Source organism: Lutjanus erythropterus, chromosome 14 (assembly GCF_056507025.1).
Source record: "Lutjanus erythropterus isolate fLutEry1 chromosome 14, fLutEry1.hap2, whole genome shotgun sequence".
NCBI classification, from domain to species: domain Eukaryota; kingdom Metazoa; phylum Chordata; class Actinopteri; order Lutjaniformes; family Lutjanidae; genus Lutjanus; species Lutjanus erythropterus.
The window spans coordinates 24,801,613-24,821,782 of NC_139330.1; the positions used below are offsets into that span (position 1 = coordinate 24,801,613).

At 38.9% G+C, this 20,170-nt stretch overlaps 1 protein-coding gene across 1 annotated transcript in view; it reads left to right on the top strand.

Annotated features, from left to right (window-relative positions):
• The window catches only part of LOC146315618 (inactive phospholipase D5-like), a 76,198-nt gene that overhangs the window by 54,851 nt on the left and 1,177 nt on the right, over nucleotides 1-20,170 (top strand). The window contains exons 2-9 of the mRNA XM_084736560.1: nucleotides 666-802; nucleotides 9,253-9,439; nucleotides 13,382-13,490; nucleotides 14,301-14,428; nucleotides 16,658-16,855; nucleotides 18,675-18,811; nucleotides 18,980-19,145; nucleotides 19,238-19,328. Of these exons, the coding sequence (XP_084592686.1) occupies nucleotides 666-802; nucleotides 9,253-9,439; nucleotides 13,382-13,490; nucleotides 14,301-14,428; nucleotides 16,658-16,855; nucleotides 18,675-18,811; nucleotides 18,980-19,145; nucleotides 19,238-19,328 (1,153 nt within the window). The remainder of the gene's footprint in view (nucleotides 1-665; nucleotides 803-9,252; nucleotides 9,440-13,381; nucleotides 13,491-14,300; nucleotides 14,429-16,657; nucleotides 16,856-18,674; nucleotides 18,812-18,979; nucleotides 19,146-19,237; nucleotides 19,329-20,170) is intronic.

Sequence of the window (20,170 nt, forward strand, 5' to 3'; positions counted from 1 at the left end):
GTAATTGTGAGTTTGCTTGTTTTCTTAAATTTCACACTTAATTCTTGCAGTTCATCATTTATTTGAAAAACAATATTATTCTTTCACATAAATATTGTGTTTGGGTACATTTCAAACATGCTTTTACACCAAAATAGCTGTGTTTAATACATGGGTCCCACATACTTTAAAAACTGCATGAGAGAAAAGAAAGAGAGAGAGAAAGACGGAAAGAGAGAAGTTTAGATCACATCTTTACTGCCCTTATAGAACATGGTCACCCTTACCTCCTTCACAACAATGCAGAGATCATTTGGATTTTATCCAAATAGATTTTAAAAAAATAAGCTGTTTTATGTGTCATTTTTATTGATTGCTTTGTTTTCTCTTTCTTTTTTCTGTCTCTCTCCTTGCTTTCGACTCCCTCCACAGTCTTTCCTTTCTTCTCATCATTCCTGCCTCATGTTTCTTATATGAGAGCGTGAACCTGCGAGGTCATATGTTCACATGTTTGTGTTAAATTCCCTTTATATCATCTTATGACCTGCTGAGCTGTGCATTAAATCAGCCAGGGAGCAGTCAGCTAATAGGAGCCAAGGTTGGGGCACTTTGGCCTTGTTTTTACAGTACGATTGAAGACTAGAAAAGCAGCGAAAATCAATGTCAGTCTCCTTGTCTGCTTGCAGTCTCAGCAGAAGTGCATCGTGATCTTTGCCTTGGTGTGCTGCTTCGCCGTGCTGGTGGCCCTGATTTTCTCAGCTGTGGACATTTGGGGCGAAGACGAAGACGGGATCACGGAGGAGAACTGTAGCAGAAACTGCAGGTGAGAACTGCAGAACCACAAACAATTTATGTAATAATTAATTTATACATTTAACAAGGTGTTTGCAATCTGACAACTCACTGTTAGATGCCACTGATCCTTTAAAATCACATTTTCTTCAACACATTTGGCCTTGCACTGTGTGAAATTTTGACCTTTTAGCAGTTCTCTAATTCCACCAGCTGCTGCTCACCACATTCACGTGGCAGCTATTTTTAAATTTTTTATTTTTTTCTGACATCATGTTCAGGGTGGGACGCTCAGATACCATTAGGACATTTCATTTCACCACCTTCCGATTGATCAACAACTGAAAATATAATGGATGAAAATCTGTAGGAACATCGAGCCATATTTAAAGCTTGATTGGATCGTTTCCTGGCTTTAGTTAGCAGTATCCACCTCCTAGCGGATGTTACTACTTGATAGTGTTACATAATATGATTGTTAAGGCATAAATGGTTTTATATTTCAGAATTGATTTATGCCTTTTGTAAGTCAGAAATTGTGTGTATATCATGTAACACTATCAAATGATCACATTAGCTAGAAGCTGGCTAATGCTAACATTAGGTATTATCTCATGGCAGCTAATTGTTCATTAGATATGTTGTTTTAGCTTGAAATATGGCCTGATGCTCCTCCAGATTTTCACTATCCATTGTGTTTTCACTTCTACCTCTAACACAGCAGTAACACATCTGAGCTTCCCTCCCTCGGTGTGACATCAGAGAGAAACGGACACCATCTAAATATGGTGAACTGCTAGAAACTCTAGTAGTTTTATTGTAGCTCAGTGATAAACCATAAAGCAATCCCAGTGTGTGCAATGCTGCAGTCCAGCAGGTTTAATTCACTGGCACAAGATATATAAACTGTAGTGTAGAGGCTGCAGACCTCATGGTATTGCTTGCAATAATTTATAGACTGCTTATACTTATTCTTCTCTCAAACCGATCCTACTAAAGCCTCCCTCACTGCCCTAAATGATTACCAGGCTCTTCGTGAAGTTACTTTTCACCGGACTTTAGCAACTATCTACAGTCTGTTTCAAGAAGTTTTAAGAATATGGATCCTCAGACAGAAAGTCTGGAAACCACTGCAGTGTGTCCTGGTGTCCAGAGTGAAACTGGCTGATCAGCAGTCGTTTTCTCTGATACAGCAGTCCCTGCTCTCTCTGCTCTCCGCTTCCTACTGGTTCCCCTCCATTAGACTCTTATCATCCAATTTACCATTCAGCCTTGAATTACTTCCCCCCTCTCTCGCTTTCTTTATGTCTGTGTCCATCTACTCCTTCTCCCTCCTCTCCCCCAAATCAGACATTTAATAACCTTTCAGAAAACTCCATCAGGCATCCCTCTTTTCCACTCAAGGCTGAAAGTGTAATCCCAACTTGTAAAGCTGAATTGGACTCCTGCTCTGAAGGATCCCTAAAGCTTGAGGGTAGAATGAGAGAAAAATACAAGGACAAGGAGCGGCATGGTGGGTGAACCAGATGGAGGGAGAAGAAAAAAGGATATCAGGGTAGATTTGTGGTTGGAATGAGCGAGAGATGAATAGATTCATCAGCTGTTATTAGCTTGCTGTCTGTAGTGATGGAGAGCTTGTCAGATCAGGATTCACAAATTTCAGAAATGTGTGCTATAATTTTTCCAAGTGTATGCTGTTATTTATCTCCCATGCATTTAATGATGAAGTTTTACTGTGACATGCATCATTTGAACGACCCATGAGGTGTGCGAGTGTAACATAATTAATGATGTCATAAAGTGTTTTGCTCAAAGAAAGTTGCAGTGCAAAATAAGAAAAGTGATAAATTACTGAGACTGACACATTTATAATGGGGTGCGCTGAGGCTTCCTTATGCTCACTTAAATTCCTAAAGGTACTCGTAATTCATCAAAGGAAATGCATGTAAAGCCCCTTTCAGTCATTGTCATTTATTAAACCAAGCATTCATACTTTGAAAATGATCCAGTGATTAACTTACAAATGAAATCTGAGACTGTGTCTTCTGAATAATCTAAATACAGCTCTGCTTTGCAGCCATTACTCTCCTTTCACAGTACAAAAACAACTCTCTCTGAGGCTTGTAGCAGCCCAAACAATGAATCAGCAGCTTTTTTGTTTGCGATGTTGTAATTTAGACATGTCACACAAAGCTGGTTTTGTTATGTAGATTTCCCTTTAATCTGTTTTTGTCTGCATGATGAATAATGCTAATGCTTGCAACACAGGGACAGGAGACCTGAGATGGGTTGTGCATCAAACACATAATTAGTTTCATTTATATTTTCCCCTCTGAATATGAACAACTTCAGCTATAATTGCAGTAAAACATGATTCCTCTTAGGCTTACATAACAGTGTGTGTAATGCGGTTGCTTCAGCGAAGTGGTACTTTATACCCTCTTATCTGATTGTATCTAAATGACAGTCTGATGTATCCCTGATGTACATGTGTAATTGCCTGATGTCAGACAGCTGATGAGCAGGTTAGTATCGATCTACAGTTGCCTTGTGGAGGACTGAAGCAATGCTCAGAGAACCAGATTTGCTAAATCCCCAAATATTGTGTAGCTTTTAGCACCTCCTGAACAGTCGGCTGCCTCGGGATACATTTTAAAACATTTTAGAGTGTAAATGTTTGTCTTTCCACCAGTTTTTTGAAAGTGGTGGTGAGATTCTTTAGGGCTATCATTTTTTTTTTTTTAAAGTTGAGTTCAAACAAATTCAAACTAATACATATTCTTGTCAAATTAATTCAAACAAATCGAATGTTTTGCATTTTATCTCTTTTACTCTTTTACTCTAAATGAGTCATGTATTAATAAATGATCAGTTCTATTTGTTCAGATGGTGCCATGCCATTGTTCTGTTTGGCCAATATTACAAAACCCCAGTAGTCCAAAAAATGTCCCATTTCTGAAAGCCCATTGCACTGAAAACACACACTCTCCCTGCAATTGCTAACTCTTACTCCATCTAATGGATTTGGTGATGGAACTGAGGTAAAACTCTCTCATGGTTTTATACCAACATTGTAAGTTTGTCTGCAACAGTAAAAACGCTCTAAATGTCATTTGGTTTAAGCCCACAAACAAAAATCCAAATGATTCAGCAACAATGCCAGGACAGGCAGATACTGAACTAACCATAGGAGTAGTGCCGCCAGCGCCCAAGAAATAGAGTATTCGCAGTTTGAATAAACATTTTTTTAAGTGTTTGACGATTGAATCATTACTTATGTGCCCTGATCAAACAGAGTGCAGTTTTTACAGTGAGAACCATCACTTTTTGGTTGATAAGTAAAGTGTGATGCAGACTCGGAGCTGCAGACAGCTAGCTAGTTCATTACACCTGGCAGTTAGTAGGTGTCAGTAGTTAGTAACAAATAATCTGTGTGTAGGAACTAGTCTGTGTGATGCAATTCAGTGATGCCTAAATATCCACTTAGAAAACAACTACAAAACCCCACTAACACAATTTCTGATTTCATAAACAACTGAAACTAAAAAAAAAATGAAAAAGGCTACTGAACTAACCAAACAACTTTCATAAACAGACTGAAGTGAAGGTAGCCTGGCATTGATGTCTCTGAGACTCTGTAACCACTATATGATAAACAACAAGGTATATAATATAGGCTAGGTGATTCCCAAAAGAGTGGGCCATGAAAGCTTTGCAGGTGGGCCTTGAGTAGTCATGAAAAATAAATAAAAAAAAGTGTCTTCAAGTTTCGATTTTTAGAACTTTGAAATTACCATAAAATATTTATATATAATCAGTCAAGGCAAACTATTGGCCATCAGTCAAGATGTGAGGAAACACCCAGGACAGCAGTCGTGACAGACTTGGAATAATGTAATCAGCTAAGCACCTGCAGTCTACATTCATTTGCATAAAACACTGGGGATCATTTTAAAATAAAAATCTCACGTTTCAGATAATAGATAGACGTTTACATATCAAGTGTGTTTACCTTGACTACATTGTTTTGGTTGTAACTGATGAATCACTGAACTTAACATTTACCTCTAAGATGAACAGCGAGCAGGGAGCAGAGCAGCAGCAGCTCCTGTGATACCCATATTAATGTCCTCCTCCTCGCTGCTGCTGCTGCTGCACACCCAGAGCTCAGGGCAGCACATGAGAGGGTGGATAATTTATATCAGATGTCAGGGCCTCTCTCTCCGGCACACTGTGATTTTCAGCATGAGCCCATGCTGTTACCCTAAGTGTGTTACAGCAGGCACAGTGGCACCAGCATTTGCATGTAATTGGCACTACATCTTAACATGCGGTGGTGATTTCTATATGATGTTTATAGTTTGTTTAGCATGTAAACTTGCCTCAATCTTGACAGTCCTGTAATGGTGTGAAATATGTCCTTGTGTCCTGCTCTTTTGGAATAAAACACCAGGAGGGAGAGTTAGGAGAATAAATCAGAGTTCTTACCTGCCACACTGTGAAGATGTGAAACCATTATCATTCAGAGAGTTACCTTCAGACACACACACACTCTCTGTCTCATGTGTGTACACACATACCGTGAAGTTTACACCACTTAGGTATTGGCTGCAGGGGCTGAATCACACCCTTGAGTGCACAGATGGGTTACAAAGGAGGGGGACCAGCAGTGGACACCACAGACTGCAGAAATCGATGAATCCCTTGCAGGCTGAAACGACTGCCTCCCTCCTCCTCCACTTTTAATACCAAAGCATGTCTGGCTGTTTAAACTATTCAGAATCAGCATTCATCATACTGCACTGCCATTAGTGTGGACTGAGAGGATTTCTCTCAGAATAAGATTACTTGTGCTCCTCTTCCTGTTTTCCATCCATCCTTGTTTTCCTTCACTGTGAAGTGTTTGCTGTAGCTGGCCTAGTTTTTGCTGTCTTTTCAGAACAAAGGAGACTCTGCGCTGTGTGATGTAAACATTAATCTTCTCTATAATTTTATCACAGCTTGCTATATTGGCTTCTTTGTACCTTTTTACACTCACTTTTCATTTTGACTCACTCTCAGTTTTCAGTCCTCAAACTTTGTGAGTGACAAATGGAAAAATATCTGGTCACATTTAAATTTACAGTACATTAAAAAGAAGCAGCAAGGTGTACTGCGTATCAAATTAGACAAAAACTAGAAATAATATGTTATTTATTAAACAGTATTAGACCCTTTATTAGACCTTTATTAGACTTCATTAGAGGGCAATTAGGGACACATAACAGCAGAACTGTTCTCTAAACTAGAGTTTGAAGAATGTTTTATTGAATCAAAGAGAGTCAGTATACAGTGTGCCAGTGCTCATTTCCATGTTATAAAAGAAAGAAAAATTATTATAGTGTACATTCACATATATAAATCTGATTGTGAAGTGTCCTGTAAACTAAAGTGTATTGTTTCCCACTGTTAGACCCTTATTAAACTTTCTTAGAGGACAGTAAAGTTCTGTTGTAATGTGTCCCTACTCACTGTCTGAGTCTAAATAATGGTCTAATAAAGGATCTAATACTATCTGATAAAGAAGATTGTCATTTTAGTGTAGTTAGGTGTACAGTGTCTAATCAGGGCATACTCATGTTTGTCTACTGTGTAATAAAGAACATAGTATTTCTAGTCTTTGTGTAATAGAAAGAATAGAAAGTCTTTAATAGAAAGTACTGCTTACTGTAAAATAAGGTGCGAGTAAATACCCACTTAAATAAAACCCTCAGAAACATATGAGCCAACTTTACATGTGATTCTCCCAAACTCTGCATCATTAAACATATTGAATGTCATTTCCGTGAGGAGAAATCGGCATGTAGTGATCACAGAGGGTGTGAGTCCTACAGCTTGACCCTTGGCTGCTTTCCAAAACCTGACGTAGCTTTGCTTTAGCCAGAAATACATTTTCAAGCTGCGAGCTGGCAACTGGCCTCTCGATGTGAAGCCAGTACATTATCACCTACAGCTCATGCTCTCGCCAGTGTGCCCTTGAGGGACGCACTCGTTAGACCCCGAGCTGTCACAGTTTGGCTGACCCTGTGCTCTGACTTCCGCGCGCTAAGATCCATTTTGTATCACAGAGCTCTTGACAGGATGTCCGCCAGCCCAGACTAAGCGACATTTGAAGAAATTAAAAAATCTTAAAATAAGTAAAAGTGGAAAAATAAATAATTTATTCAAAAATAACATAATGAACAAGATTCCAATAAAAGGTGAATATACAGCAGTTCAGTACCAAAATAAATTTTATCTTTTTTCTCAGCTGACTGAGAGGAAAAGTCAGTATAAAACCACAACAAAAACACCCTACGTTACTACACAAGCTAATGGAGACGGACCAGTGGGTAAGATTTAGCAGTATCTAGCAGTGAGTTTGCAGATTGCAAACACCTCACTTTCTTATTACAAGAACCTGCAATGGCCACAAAGTTTGTGCAAAATGCAAAAGTCTATCTGTCAGACTGTCACCGTTTATCTCCACATTCAACCTAGTGATCACCAAACTAAAATATATTTACCATAACATTCCTTATCAGATTCATTCCCTCATGTGGAACTGAGTAAATTCTCATGCAGATGTGGATCTGACAGTTTCATGGACAGCATGTTGTCTATGGACTTAATCAACCCTGGCGGTGCCACAGAATTTATGTCTGAGCTGTTCACCCTCACTGAACACCCTCCCCACCCTTTATTCTGTCTGAATATCCACTTGGCAGAAATCGATGCTGAAGCCACATACAGAGAGAATGTGGTGAGCACTGAAGCTTGGTAATAGCCTGGTTCTGTGTGGCTGCAGACCTGGGGCTGCCACGGCTAATTCAATCTGTTGACTCCAGCGCTAATGCTCATGTCATTTTCAGGCATCCTGGTGGGGGTAAAACAGGAAAAGGAGACACATTAAGGAGAGCTCAGAGTCATGGTTAACCAGATAACTTGACATCACACCCTGACAGAGAGTCCTGAGAAATTTAGAACGATAAACTGTATATACAAAATATAATGCAAAACAACTAACTATCACTGAGAACATTTCCCCCATCATTTAACTTGGTGGAAGCTTGGTGGCACAGTTGTATGACAAAGAGAAATACCAGTAACACTTAATTTGAAGGGTGGTGCAAAAGACTGTCATTACACTGTCATAACCATGTCATGACACCTGTCATGACTATGAAGAAGATCTTTATAAATGTTTTCATTTAGAGTCATTTGGTCAGCTGTGTCATTCGTAAGGAAACGTTGATATTGTTTAAGGTGTCTTGGTTATGACACCTTGACATTAGTCAATTTCTTTATTATGACAACCAAGACAACCTAACCTGTTTGTAATAACAACTTCACATTATCAAACCTGTTTAGCTTTATGTTATAACTTTACATTAAACTATCATATGTAGTTGGTTTGACACTGGTCATGAGACCATTTTAAATCTGTCATGAATATTTTCCTTGACTTCAAGTAAAATGGTACATTTTGGACTTGTCATAAAGATGTTATTAAATCTTACAAGGCCAGTTTGATGACAGAGTATGGTACCAAAGTTCAATAATGTCTAGTTGTCATGACAAAAACAATGACAGGTCATACAGTCTTGATTAAAGTCAAGTTGTTGGTTATTTTCAAGTTGTCATGACAAAAACATCCTACACAATGTAAACTTTGGATTGAAAAATGACATCATTGACCAAATGACACTTAATGACAACAGGCACAAACATTCATAAAAACCCCTTCATGACAGGGGTCGTGGCATGGTTAAGACAGTGTAATGACATTACATAAAGTGTTACTGAAATACCTGCCTGCCCTGAATCATAAGTAGATAATCTTGGGGAAACTGTTACTCTATTCTCCATGCAACCCACTGACTCTCACATACAGTAGATTGATATTGCCTCTGTATATGATTTCATTATATGGTGCTTGCTGCATCTACAGTATATAACCCCATACTGCTGATGATTACATTAAAGTGCACCATATGATAGGGCAGGGAGTTGTGTATATGAGAAACCAACAAAAATACAGTCAAAATGAGTCACTTTTCCCTGACTAGGTGTAATTGAAACTGCTGACGGCTCTGCATGTCAACCTTCAGTTATTCTCAGCTCCTGCCAGAGGCAACCTGTGCAAGATCTAATGGTGGTTAATGGGATCTTTGTGGTCTAAAAATCTTGAAAACTCTCATTAAGCTAACGATCCAGAGAAAGAGGAGGAAGGGTGCTGTTAGTTAATTTGTCACAGAGTAGTGAAAGGGACAGAACATAATCTCATTTTGGAGGCTCATAATACTTCTGCCACTAATGCAAACACGTAATTGCTTTGTGAAAGAACATGAACCTTGCCGGATTTTTCCATTACAGGTCTCTGTGTCTCAGCCTAATGATGGCTTCTGTCTTGCATCATTATGTTTCTTATTTACTCAGTTGTTCTCTCATTATTTTCTACAGCGTAGTGCTCGTGGAGAATATCCCAGAGGACATCTCCTTCTTAGACAATGGTACATCCCATGTCCCTCTGTCAGCGGGGCTGTACAGCTTACTGGACCGAGCTAACCGGGCCGTAGAGATAGTTTCCCCGCTGTGGCTCCTCAACTCCTCGGATTATGAGTCCAGCTTCCAGCCTGCTGCCAGACAGGTAAAACCAGAGCAAGCCAACCGAGACTTGACTCTGCAGAAAGTGGTGGCATTTATTTAAATTTTGTGTCCGTTCTTTCATCTCCTTTTCTATATCTTTGTCTGAATTGGCCTCTTTGCCTCCTCTACATAATAATCAAGAGAAGAAAAAAGTACTTAGATCCTGTATGCAAGTAACATCTAGAATACATTGATGTAAAAATATTTCATACTGAAGTAAAAGTGCAGAATCAGCAAAATTTTATTCAAGTATCAAATTAAATGTACTTGCTCTGCAGAGAAATTGCACCTGTGAGAGGTATATTATTATCATATATTTTGATGATGCATTTGAGCATAAGCCACATTTTACTGTTGTAGCTGGTTGAGATGGAGTTAGTTTAAACTACTTAGGATACAGTCAGATGTTTTGTCCAGCCAGTTTTGTCCAGTGGTCCCCAACATAAGGGTTGAGTCCCCTCCAAATGGTTAAAAATGAATCTGGGGGAATGAGAGACGATTAATGGAATTTTAAAAAAGACAAAATAACAAAGTTCTGCTAGACTCATTTGTATTCATATTTTGGACATTTCTGTAATTTTTGTGAAATATTGGATCAGTTTACCGCCTGATATTGCCAGATTAATTTGTAAATGCAAATTAGTCTGGAACCACCCGTTCATTTTTCATTTCCAAAGGGCTTTATCAGTGGTCGCAGACCAAAATGCCTCTGGACACAATTGGACGAACATACAACCAGTCAAAACAATAAAACGTGTTATGTTGGTCTGTGGTAAATTAAACTCACAAAATCTTGTTGGAAGGGCGGCAAATACATCTTTCTTATCAACAAGCTAAGACAAATACACTTGATCTGGCTAGTTGGGTTAGGTCAACATAATGTTTATCGTGATAAAACCTTTGCCAAATGATGATGGATTGAATGTAGTGTTTGCTTTTGCTTGATTCTTCAATAATAGTGTTTGTTTTCAGGTCACTCACCCTAGTCTCCTCTAAAAGAGTCCCCGAGGTATCTGAGCACCAATTTCAAGGTTTTGGAAGATACCATGATGTAGGGGTGTTAGTGAACTTTCGTCTGATGTTTGGGGTTTTTATAATTCTGATGTAATGTGTCTAGATAGATATAGATTTGTGTGTGTATTTGTTGTGTTTGTGTGGTTTTGATGTCAGGTGAGGGGCAAATTTCCCTATATTGTGGTAGCAGTTGAAGTCATTGCCAGTGTCAGGCTATAAGAGGCTGCCAGTTTCCATGAAGCACTGCTGCTGTGAGCACCATGTGACTGTTACTCTTACTATGCCTTCATAGGTAAATTTAACACCTGGTTGGTCTGAACCTAACCTCTGCCTCAAGCCTCTGCCACTACACATCCATCTTAACAATCCATGTTTCTCCAGGCTTACTGGTATTATTGACAGTTTGCTCCACAGTGTTCACACTGTTCCTACGATTCATCTGTGGTTATTTCGGTCGGTATTAAGAGAAAATATGTTTGGTTAAGTGTTGAGGTGTGTGTGTTTCATGCAGCACCTTCAGAGTGCACAGATGGTTTGTTGTTGTGCTGATGCTCTGCTCTGAGGAGCTATTAAAGCACCCTGTGGAGCTGGACACTTCGACTTGCTGAGATCTTCTAAAAAAAAGAGAAATCCTAGTTTGCTGTAGTAAAGTTTTAATAAAGACTTCATCTGCAAATTAACTACCTACATAACAAAAGTGTCCAGTGTCCAGGCCTACTGTTTACTGACTGATTTCATCATTTAACTGTTTGTTTACACATTGGACCAGTTTTGCTATGTCAAAAGTACAATATCTTCCCCTGAAATTTAGTGAATTAGATTAATTGAGTAGCCAAAAATGGAAATATACTTAGTTACTTAGTAATAAAGATAATAATACATGCAAAGTGTGACAGAAAAGTTCTGACTATTACTAGTCTGGACTATTTCCAGGCTGCTTGAAGTGAGCTGTTCATTTTGGATATGAATTGGATGTGTGTTACCGACAGCCGCCAGACTGTGCACAGTTCTATTTTTAAAATTACAGTTTACCAGGACTAATGAAAGCCTAACGCTGTTGATTGGAAAGTAATATCTCCTGTAAGAGGCCTCAAGGCAGCTAATGGCCATTCAGCCTCCAGCAATCTCAGCAAACAGCTGCCATAAAAGACACCTCATCTAGAAGGGGGGCTGGAGAGGAAAATTTTATATACTGTAAAGGCAAATTACAAGAGAGGGAGACGGTGGCAGACATGTACATTGCATTTATATTTGTGTCAGTATGTGTCCTCCTAAATATTGTGAACATCAGTTAAGTAAAAAAAAAAAAAAAAAAGCGGTTTTATACCCATGAAGAGACATAAAGATCATGATCACTTGATATTTCATGAACCCACATTGAGAGGACTCGCCAGCACTTCAGCAGACTCATTTTAAAATGTGATAATTCAATTCTGTGACACTGAAAAGTTTAGCTGTACTTTTTCTCACAGAGGAATGTTTAAAAAACGTGACATCAGCAAATTAAAAAAACTTAAAGAATTAAAGTGATTCAAGATGATGTGGTTGCTCACAATTTGCAAAGATGTTTAATGGTCTTCACTCCACTTTTGCTAATACGTCTTTGACTTGTCTCTGATTTGTCTCAAAGTTAACACCAAATGTGAGAATTTCTCTTGGAATCATTACAGCCTCAGGAAGGTGTGTATTCCACAACTGAAGAATGATTATGTTTGCACACTTTAAAAGGACATGTCAGTGATTTAGTTTTGCACCCAATCTCATAAACTTGGAGGACTTACAAAAGACATATTTAAAGGAAAGCCATCAAAATTGTTGCAGCAGAGCTTGCGTTATTATGGTTAAAGCCTGAGAAACACTGGATCCTACATTTATCTCACTGCAACTTGATAGCATATGTCATGAGACACTCCTTGTTAGACAAATGTTTTCCGATCTCCCAGTTTGTAATACAGGCTGTAAAACTCAAGCCCATGCCAAAATAGCTTGTATGATATCATCTGGGTTATTTTTTTCAGATTTTGGAAAGCTCCCTTCAGAGCCGCAGAAGACATTATAAAACTAAGTAAACTGTACTTGATGTGTCAAATTGCTGGAGCACCTCTTTATCAAGATTTCTGTACTTTATAATACAGAGATAAAATATACAGGAACAGAGGTGGTGTGTAGAACTTAACACACTACATAAGACAAGAGAAAGAGCTGTAACAGTCATTCTATGAGATTTCAATGTACTATGACACGACAAATTTCCCATTGTCAACGGCGTCTCCTCTGGCAGGTTTGGTGGTACAAAATATTAGATGTGCAAATTATTAGACACATTTTCTGTAAATGAGGCCCATTTTACCAAATTCACATCTCAGTTCTCCTTCTCTATCTCTGCTTCTCTTCATCTACCTCTCATTTATTATTGGTGTTGGACGCATTAGTAGAATCAATAAGGGATGATGGGTCTCACCTCTACTGACCTCTTCGCTGTACTTACATGTTTTGTATAATCAGTGTATTTTAGTTTGTGTAAAAACAGAAAACACCTTAAAACTGGAAAGTGAAAAATAAAGATTTCACTGTGTCATCAAATAATCTTTTGACAGTCGCTTATCAGTAGTTGTAGTTTATAGTGTTTTATTATATTTTAACATTTGCGTACTTTGAATGAGCAGAGGTAGATATCATGACTGAGCAAACGAAGAAAAGCATGTCACCCTCAAATATCAATATTTGATCAAAACAAAAGAAAAAAAAATAGATGTCCCACTTGCCGGCTGCAGATGAAGGACCTCTGGGAAATGTGGCACAAAAATAGCAGATAAACAGCTGCTAACAATATGAAAGAGAAACTGAGCAATCTACAAGAATACACAGTGCATGAATTTCCTTTGACAGCATGTATGTGAGGTTTTATGATGTGTTTGTCCTGTTTCAGGGCAGGGCTCTACTGTCCAGGCTGCAGGGGCTGAAAGCTAAAGGAGTCCATCTGAAGATCTCCAGCGGGATGATCGACTCATCTGAGCTCAACACACTGGACAAACACTGTCAGCTCTCACTCTCGCTGTTTTATACATTCTGTGTGTCTGTGTTCAAACACGCTGCAGCTCAGCTCTGTCTGTTTACTGTCGACTCTCCCTATTTGTCCTGATCTATTCATTCAATCTCTGCCTCTCTTTCCATCTTTCCCTTCATCTGTCTCGATGTGTCATTTTCTTGTTGATCCTGTTTCTGTCTTTGGCCAGATTTTCCTTTACCCTTCTCCCTGTTTCAAATGCAGCAGGTGACTCATTTTGTTCATTCATTTTTGTTGATTTGAGACTAACAAACTAAATCATGACAGCTTTTTTAGTTCTAAAAAGTCTGTTTTAAAGTTAGAATATTACAGATCTAAGATGAAAATGACAGGAGGGTGTGACTCAGAGAAAAAGTCGCAATTACAAATCCAGCTCCTACTTCAGCATCACAGACAGCATCGAGGATGTCCTCCAAATTAGCCTGAACCTTTCAAGAAACTAAAAGGTTCCTTCATCTCATTGTTTGCATTTCCGCCGCTGTCTTAAGACTTGCAAAGATTAGGCAATTTACACTAGTGACAAATGAAAAAGTGGCAGCTGTTCTTTGACGTCATTTTTTCATGTAACTATACAACGACTTTACAAAGACTTCGTTGTCAGACAATCTGTTGTACGTTTTCCTCTGTAACTCCATGCTGCTGTGTCGAAGCGCAACGAACAAGAAACAAAAAGTCAGAATAAATGTTAGAATATTATAGATTTTGGTCATTTTGCTAACAAGGGGGGGTGAAATCTTTATTCAATCTGTGTTCCTGTTTTCTTCTTATTGTCCCTTTCTAGATGCTGAGGTCCACTATGTGAACATGACAGCACTGACCAAAGGCCACCTCCTCTCCTCCTTCTGGGTGGTCGACAGGAGACATTTCTACATCGGCAGCGCCAGCATGGACTGGAGATCACTTGCAACAGTATCCATGATCCACCACACGTCATAACGCACGCACAAAAAAACACACAGACTCTTAGGCTTATTACACACTATACACACATCCATTCTTGCACTCTCACCCAAAAACAGAGACTGTGTGCAACATCATGATCTTAGTACTGTAAATTCTGAAGCTGTGTTGTAGCACAAATTATGGTAATTTATACCCTCTGTTGTCATTTTGTGTCCAACAGATTTACATGGGATTTGATTACATAAATTCTGTATCCCCTAATGTGCAGTAAAGTGCTTTGATAATGTTCTTCTGGCTCTGACTCAGATGTTCAGGATGTTATCTCAAGTTGCCAGCGTGCTTATGCAAAAGGGTGAAATAACTGACAGGAGTAACATGACCAGGGGTTAATTAATTTGGCAAATATAGCTAGATTTGATATGTTCATCACCAGAGGTAATACTTAAGTAACTTACTTTGAATAATTACTCAAAATAAATGTCCACAGGTGCACCTAAATGTTGCAGTTATTCAGATAGTATAGTTAGATTTTTCTAGATATTTTAGAAGATTCTGTCGACCCTTTTAGTGCTGAAGTCATGATTATGTCACAGTGTTAGCTGGAGGCAAAACAGAGGAAAAACTGGAGGCAAACATGAATCACCTCTGAATAAGAGGCCACGTAACCAAGCGAAAATGTGTTGTTGGATGCCAGAATCGAAGTAGTGAAACTTGAAGTTTTATTGCATACCACCTGTCACTGTTGTTGTTGTTGTGATAAGACAAAAACTGGGAGATGTGTGGGAACCGTGACAAAATAAACTAACTGAACTGACAAAAGTGCTGGGGCTGCCGGTTTCATTCCAGCCTGCGCCCTCCTGCTTTCTCGTTTGCTCTTCGGCTGTCCCTGTGTAATTAAGGCAAAATGCCAACTCTTGTTTGGTTGAAATAAATCCTTAATTGACTGAGTTAAATGTGAGAATAGTCTGGCTCTACAGGCTGTTTCCCTCTCACTCCTCCTCCAGCCCAGTGGGTGTGCGCTATGCTGCTGAGCGCGTCGCAGAGCAGCACGTCACTCGTGCAGACCATTGAATTAGCAAAATAAAATGACAAAAATCAGCCCCTAAACAAAATAACCGCCAATGGACAGTCACCCATTGAGGGAAGACATATGGGTAACACTCAAAGTCCTAGAAGGTCTAAGAGAGAGTGACTGTGCACAGTCAGAAGAGCTCATATTTAGTGTTAGTGTGTTTAGGGAACAGTTTTACCTCCATCTAAGCTAAAAAATAAAAATCAGAAAAAACACATTTGTAGATTATATTTGTATAAAGGTTTCATGTCAGCCCTCTTCTTCAAAAAGTCATAGACAGGGGAGTGGGTGGGTGGGATGATTACTGGGGGCATGCTAGGTGAAGTGGCATCCAAAAATAGAAAGTGGTCATTCTTTCATCTTCTTCTTCAAAGCTGGGTTTCTTACACATTTCATTAAGTGTGGACACCCTTTGTTTAGCAATCTATCTTTACACAGTAAGGGCCTTGAATTAGGAGGATGAATTGGAAGGAGCTTAAAGTAGGCACCCAAAATCAAAACCTACCTGGACACATTCATTTAATGCATCCTGATTCTTAAAATTCTTTTTAAAAAATCAATTTATACCTATGAATTCACAGCATTGTTGGAAAAACTGAATATAACATCATGCATTCACATTCCAGTATTAGCTCTTGTCCTGATATGTTTGTTTTAGTTTTTCATTATAGACTGTGTTTTAGTCTATTTCACAGTGCATGTTGGTGTGTTTTGAGGGAGATAGAATAGGTCGTGTCAAATAAGACTTTAAGAAGTTTGATCGGACCTTTATTTAGGAAAACATTTTTCTGCAGGAGGATAACGTGCAGAGAGAAGCATATGAAGTGAAGGCAATTTAGAAGCTGCAAACTGAGTCTGAACTTGAGAAGTGTCTCCTTGAAATGAAAACGCAGCAGAGAGCAAATACAGAAAATTGGAATAGAGGAACCACTGTAATTCTTTCTCATTCCCTGCTGCTGCTGTGACCATGGACACAGGCATGTAATTTGCTGACTTGTGGACAATATGGCCTGACAAGGGGAAGGTGCTATGCAATACAACAGCTTTTTAAATGTTGATCTCGTTATGACAGTGATGTACTGGATAATTACACAGATGTTGATGTAAATCTTGGCTGTCTCCTTGCTTACAGTGATCTAAAAGAGACTGTGTTTGCTCCCCAGAGGAAGGAGCTGGGTGTGTTGGTGTACGACTGCAGCTGTCTGGCTCTGGACCTCCACAGAGTGTTCAGCCTGTACTGGGGGCTCCAGTATAAAGACTTCATCCCCTCCTTCTGGTCCAAGCGCCTCTTTGCCCTCTTCAACAGGGACACTCCACTGAAGCTCACTCTCAACAGTACGAAGGCTCAGGCCTACATCTCTGTAAGTAACATTATTATACATTGTCCCAGGCGAAGGCGGTCATTTTGACCATTTTCAAATTTATACAAGCAGTAAAATGTTTTTATGTAAATTGCAAAAAAGGAAAAGATAATGTGATCATTTGGACCTTTTTTATAGACGGTCATAATGACCACACACAAATGTTATTGTCTCTGTCAATAAAATTTCACAAGTGGCTCGCTTTACAATTTCCCAACATTAAAATACCCATAATTAAGTAATTAGACTCAGTTTTTTTAAAAAGTAGGGTCGACCAGGGACAGTTCTAAGACTTTTTTATCTGCACCTATATCTCACTCAGTTTTTATGTTAAAGCTCAACTAAAGTAAAGTATCCTTACTGATTACAAATAGCAGTGTTTTTTGGTTTTATTTTTCTACTCGTTTCCAGTCTTTTCCCATAGGATGCAATTATTTCTTATAATTGTTTTAGGTGGAAATTTATTATTAATATTAATGTTAAAATGACATGTTCATAATCTTATAAAATATGTTATTGGTAATGATATTTCTAAAAAGTGCAAAGTAGTCCTCTAAAAAACTGAACAGAATCAGTTTTACCTTTAATACATCATCAGTAGCAGGCATTCACTCAAAAAGCGTTTCTCCAAATCTTCATTAAAAATTATTTCCATTATTACAGTCACCTCCACATACCTTTGCTTAGTTTTTTTGTTTTTTTTAATGCATATGTTGGCCTGCTTCTGATCAAATATCCTTTTTAGCTACAAAAATGCTGATAAAAGGTTTAGATTAATTCATATGGACCATTTTCATGGCAGAAATATCGATATGAAACAGTAGGGTAAACGCAGGTGCTACAAATGATACTAATTGAGGTCTATTTTGACTCTGTTTGACCTGATGGAACAGAACCTTAATAAGTATAACTGGTAACACCTGTGTTTACCCTACTAATTCATGTCAAAAACAGCTGCTGTGAAAAATGTCTATTGTAAGTCTACTCAGTAGAAAATCATGGTTTTAAAAGTAGTGAAGTAGATTACATTGTGTAATGCATACAGAAGAGTAAAGTTACAGACCTACTCTTAAAAGTACAAGTACCTAAAAACATGACTTCATTCTGGTAACATGAATAGTTGTTTCCATCACTGCCAATAAGAGCAATAAAAGTGTAATATCCCACCTTAACAGCAGGAGACTGAGTAGACCTAATCAGACAAAATGAAAACACCTGTGTGGGTGTAACATGGGTGTGAATGGAGCAGAATCCTCGTTAATGTTATCAGTTCCACCTGTGCTTTTTCTGCTCTGACAAGTCAAAACGTCTGCTGTGAAAAAAAAAGGCAGTTATTTCAGCTGAAGATCAGATATTCATCTATTATAACAAGGGAGTCTAACTAAGGAGAATATAAATTTGTACAGCAGCACACTGAAGTGTAACAACTCCAGTGGAGGTGACAGTTAGGTGAGAGAGTAAATTTTTCATACAGTGTGTCTCTGCAGGACGCCGAGTCTGTCAGTGCCATCTTTTTTACTGGGAGATGAGTGATAGTGATGTCATCCTGCCTGCAGCAGAAAAGTTGATTTGGCTGGGCTGTCCATCTGTACAAGATTAATATCAACACGAAAAGCACACTCAAACCACACTCGTCATTAAATATTCACAGGTCAGCAAGAAGACAGGCACACGCATAAAATGAAGGGAGAAATCAACTCCTAATGGTCATTAAGTGAACATAATGATGATAAGAGCTGAGTTTGTTGTTTTGATGATAACAGTTGTCAATGATCATGATGCTAATTGTCTCTGCTGTTTTTCCCCCCTGTGATGACAGACCTCCCCAGATGTTTTCATCCCCAGAGATCGTAGCAATGATCTCGAAGCCATTTCCAGAGTCATCCAGGAGGCACACCATTTTATTTATATCTCCATCATTGACTACCTGCCCCTCCTAAGCAGAAACGCCCAAAGGTTTGAGTTACTGTGTCACTGCTTTCTTTGAAAATAATCTGACAGGCGTTTATCATTAAATGATTGGATGCCTTGTTTTGATTCAAGTGAATAAACTCGTGTGCATCTGGCTGCGTGCCCACATTTTTTTTTGTGTGTGTGTGTGTGTTTGTTTGTATCTGTGCCAAGGTACTGGTCTCGTATCGACGGTCTTATCCGGGAGGCTCTGATCCTGCGGAAGGTCCAGGTTCGCCTGCTGATAAGTTGCTGGGAAAAGACTCATCCACTTACTTTCAACTTCATCTGGTCCCTGAGGAGTCTGTGCATGGAGCAGGCCAACTGCTCACTGGAAGCTGTAAGTACAAGGCCACTATGTGCTATTTTCAACTCTACAGACACACTTTATCAATGCTCACTGCACCACTCTGTGTGTGTTTGTGTGCGTAGAAGTTCTTCAACCCCAGAGTGCAGAGGGATGGCAGTCTCCAGGGAATAAACTACAACAGGTTTATGGTGACAGACAGAGCCATTTATTTAGGTGAGCTCATCGACTTCACTTTATGACTGTGTCCTACATCATCCATCATTTTCGTTTGGCTTTAAAAGTAAAATTTAGCATTTTTGGAAGCATCCCCACTTCTTTACAAGAGTGAAATGAGAAGAATAATACCACTTTTGCGTTAAGTAGGGAGCTATAGAAGAGAATAACTTTTTCTAGGATGACGACAGGAAGCAAGAGGAAACAGCTAGCCTCGTTTTCTCCAAAGGTCAAGAATACTTTTGTGTAAGTGTTAATTTTCACCTATTAACATGATATATCTCACTTGTTTAATCCCTCAACAGTAATGTAAAAATGACAATTTGTTTATTTAGAGGAAATTACATGCTACAACCATTTCTTTATAAACAGAGGGGGTTTTTTTACCTTCAACCCATCCTTCTCTAACTCATGACATACTGATGTTTTTGCCATACTGATGCACAAGGTGCCCTTTAGTGGCTGAATTTGACACTGGCCAAAAGCATTTTTAATACAGGTTGTAGGTTTACGCACAAAAGCTACATTACGTACATTATTTGATGTCATTGAAATGACTTGCAAGACCAACATCACATGACCCAAGTCACTTGGCGCACATAACATTATGTACCATAGAACTTAAAATAACGTTTGGCTTTTCACACGGGACACAAACCCTGGTCTACTGGGTGAAAAGTCCCATGTTTGTATGAGCCATCCGTCTAACCCAACGCAACTGAAGACACTTGAAAGCCTAAACTAATATTTCAAAAGTTTGGAAAGAGCCAGGTGTGTGGTTTCCATTTGCTTCTGATCTTTATGCTGGGCTAATTGCCTCAAGTCTCCTGATCAGCACTTTA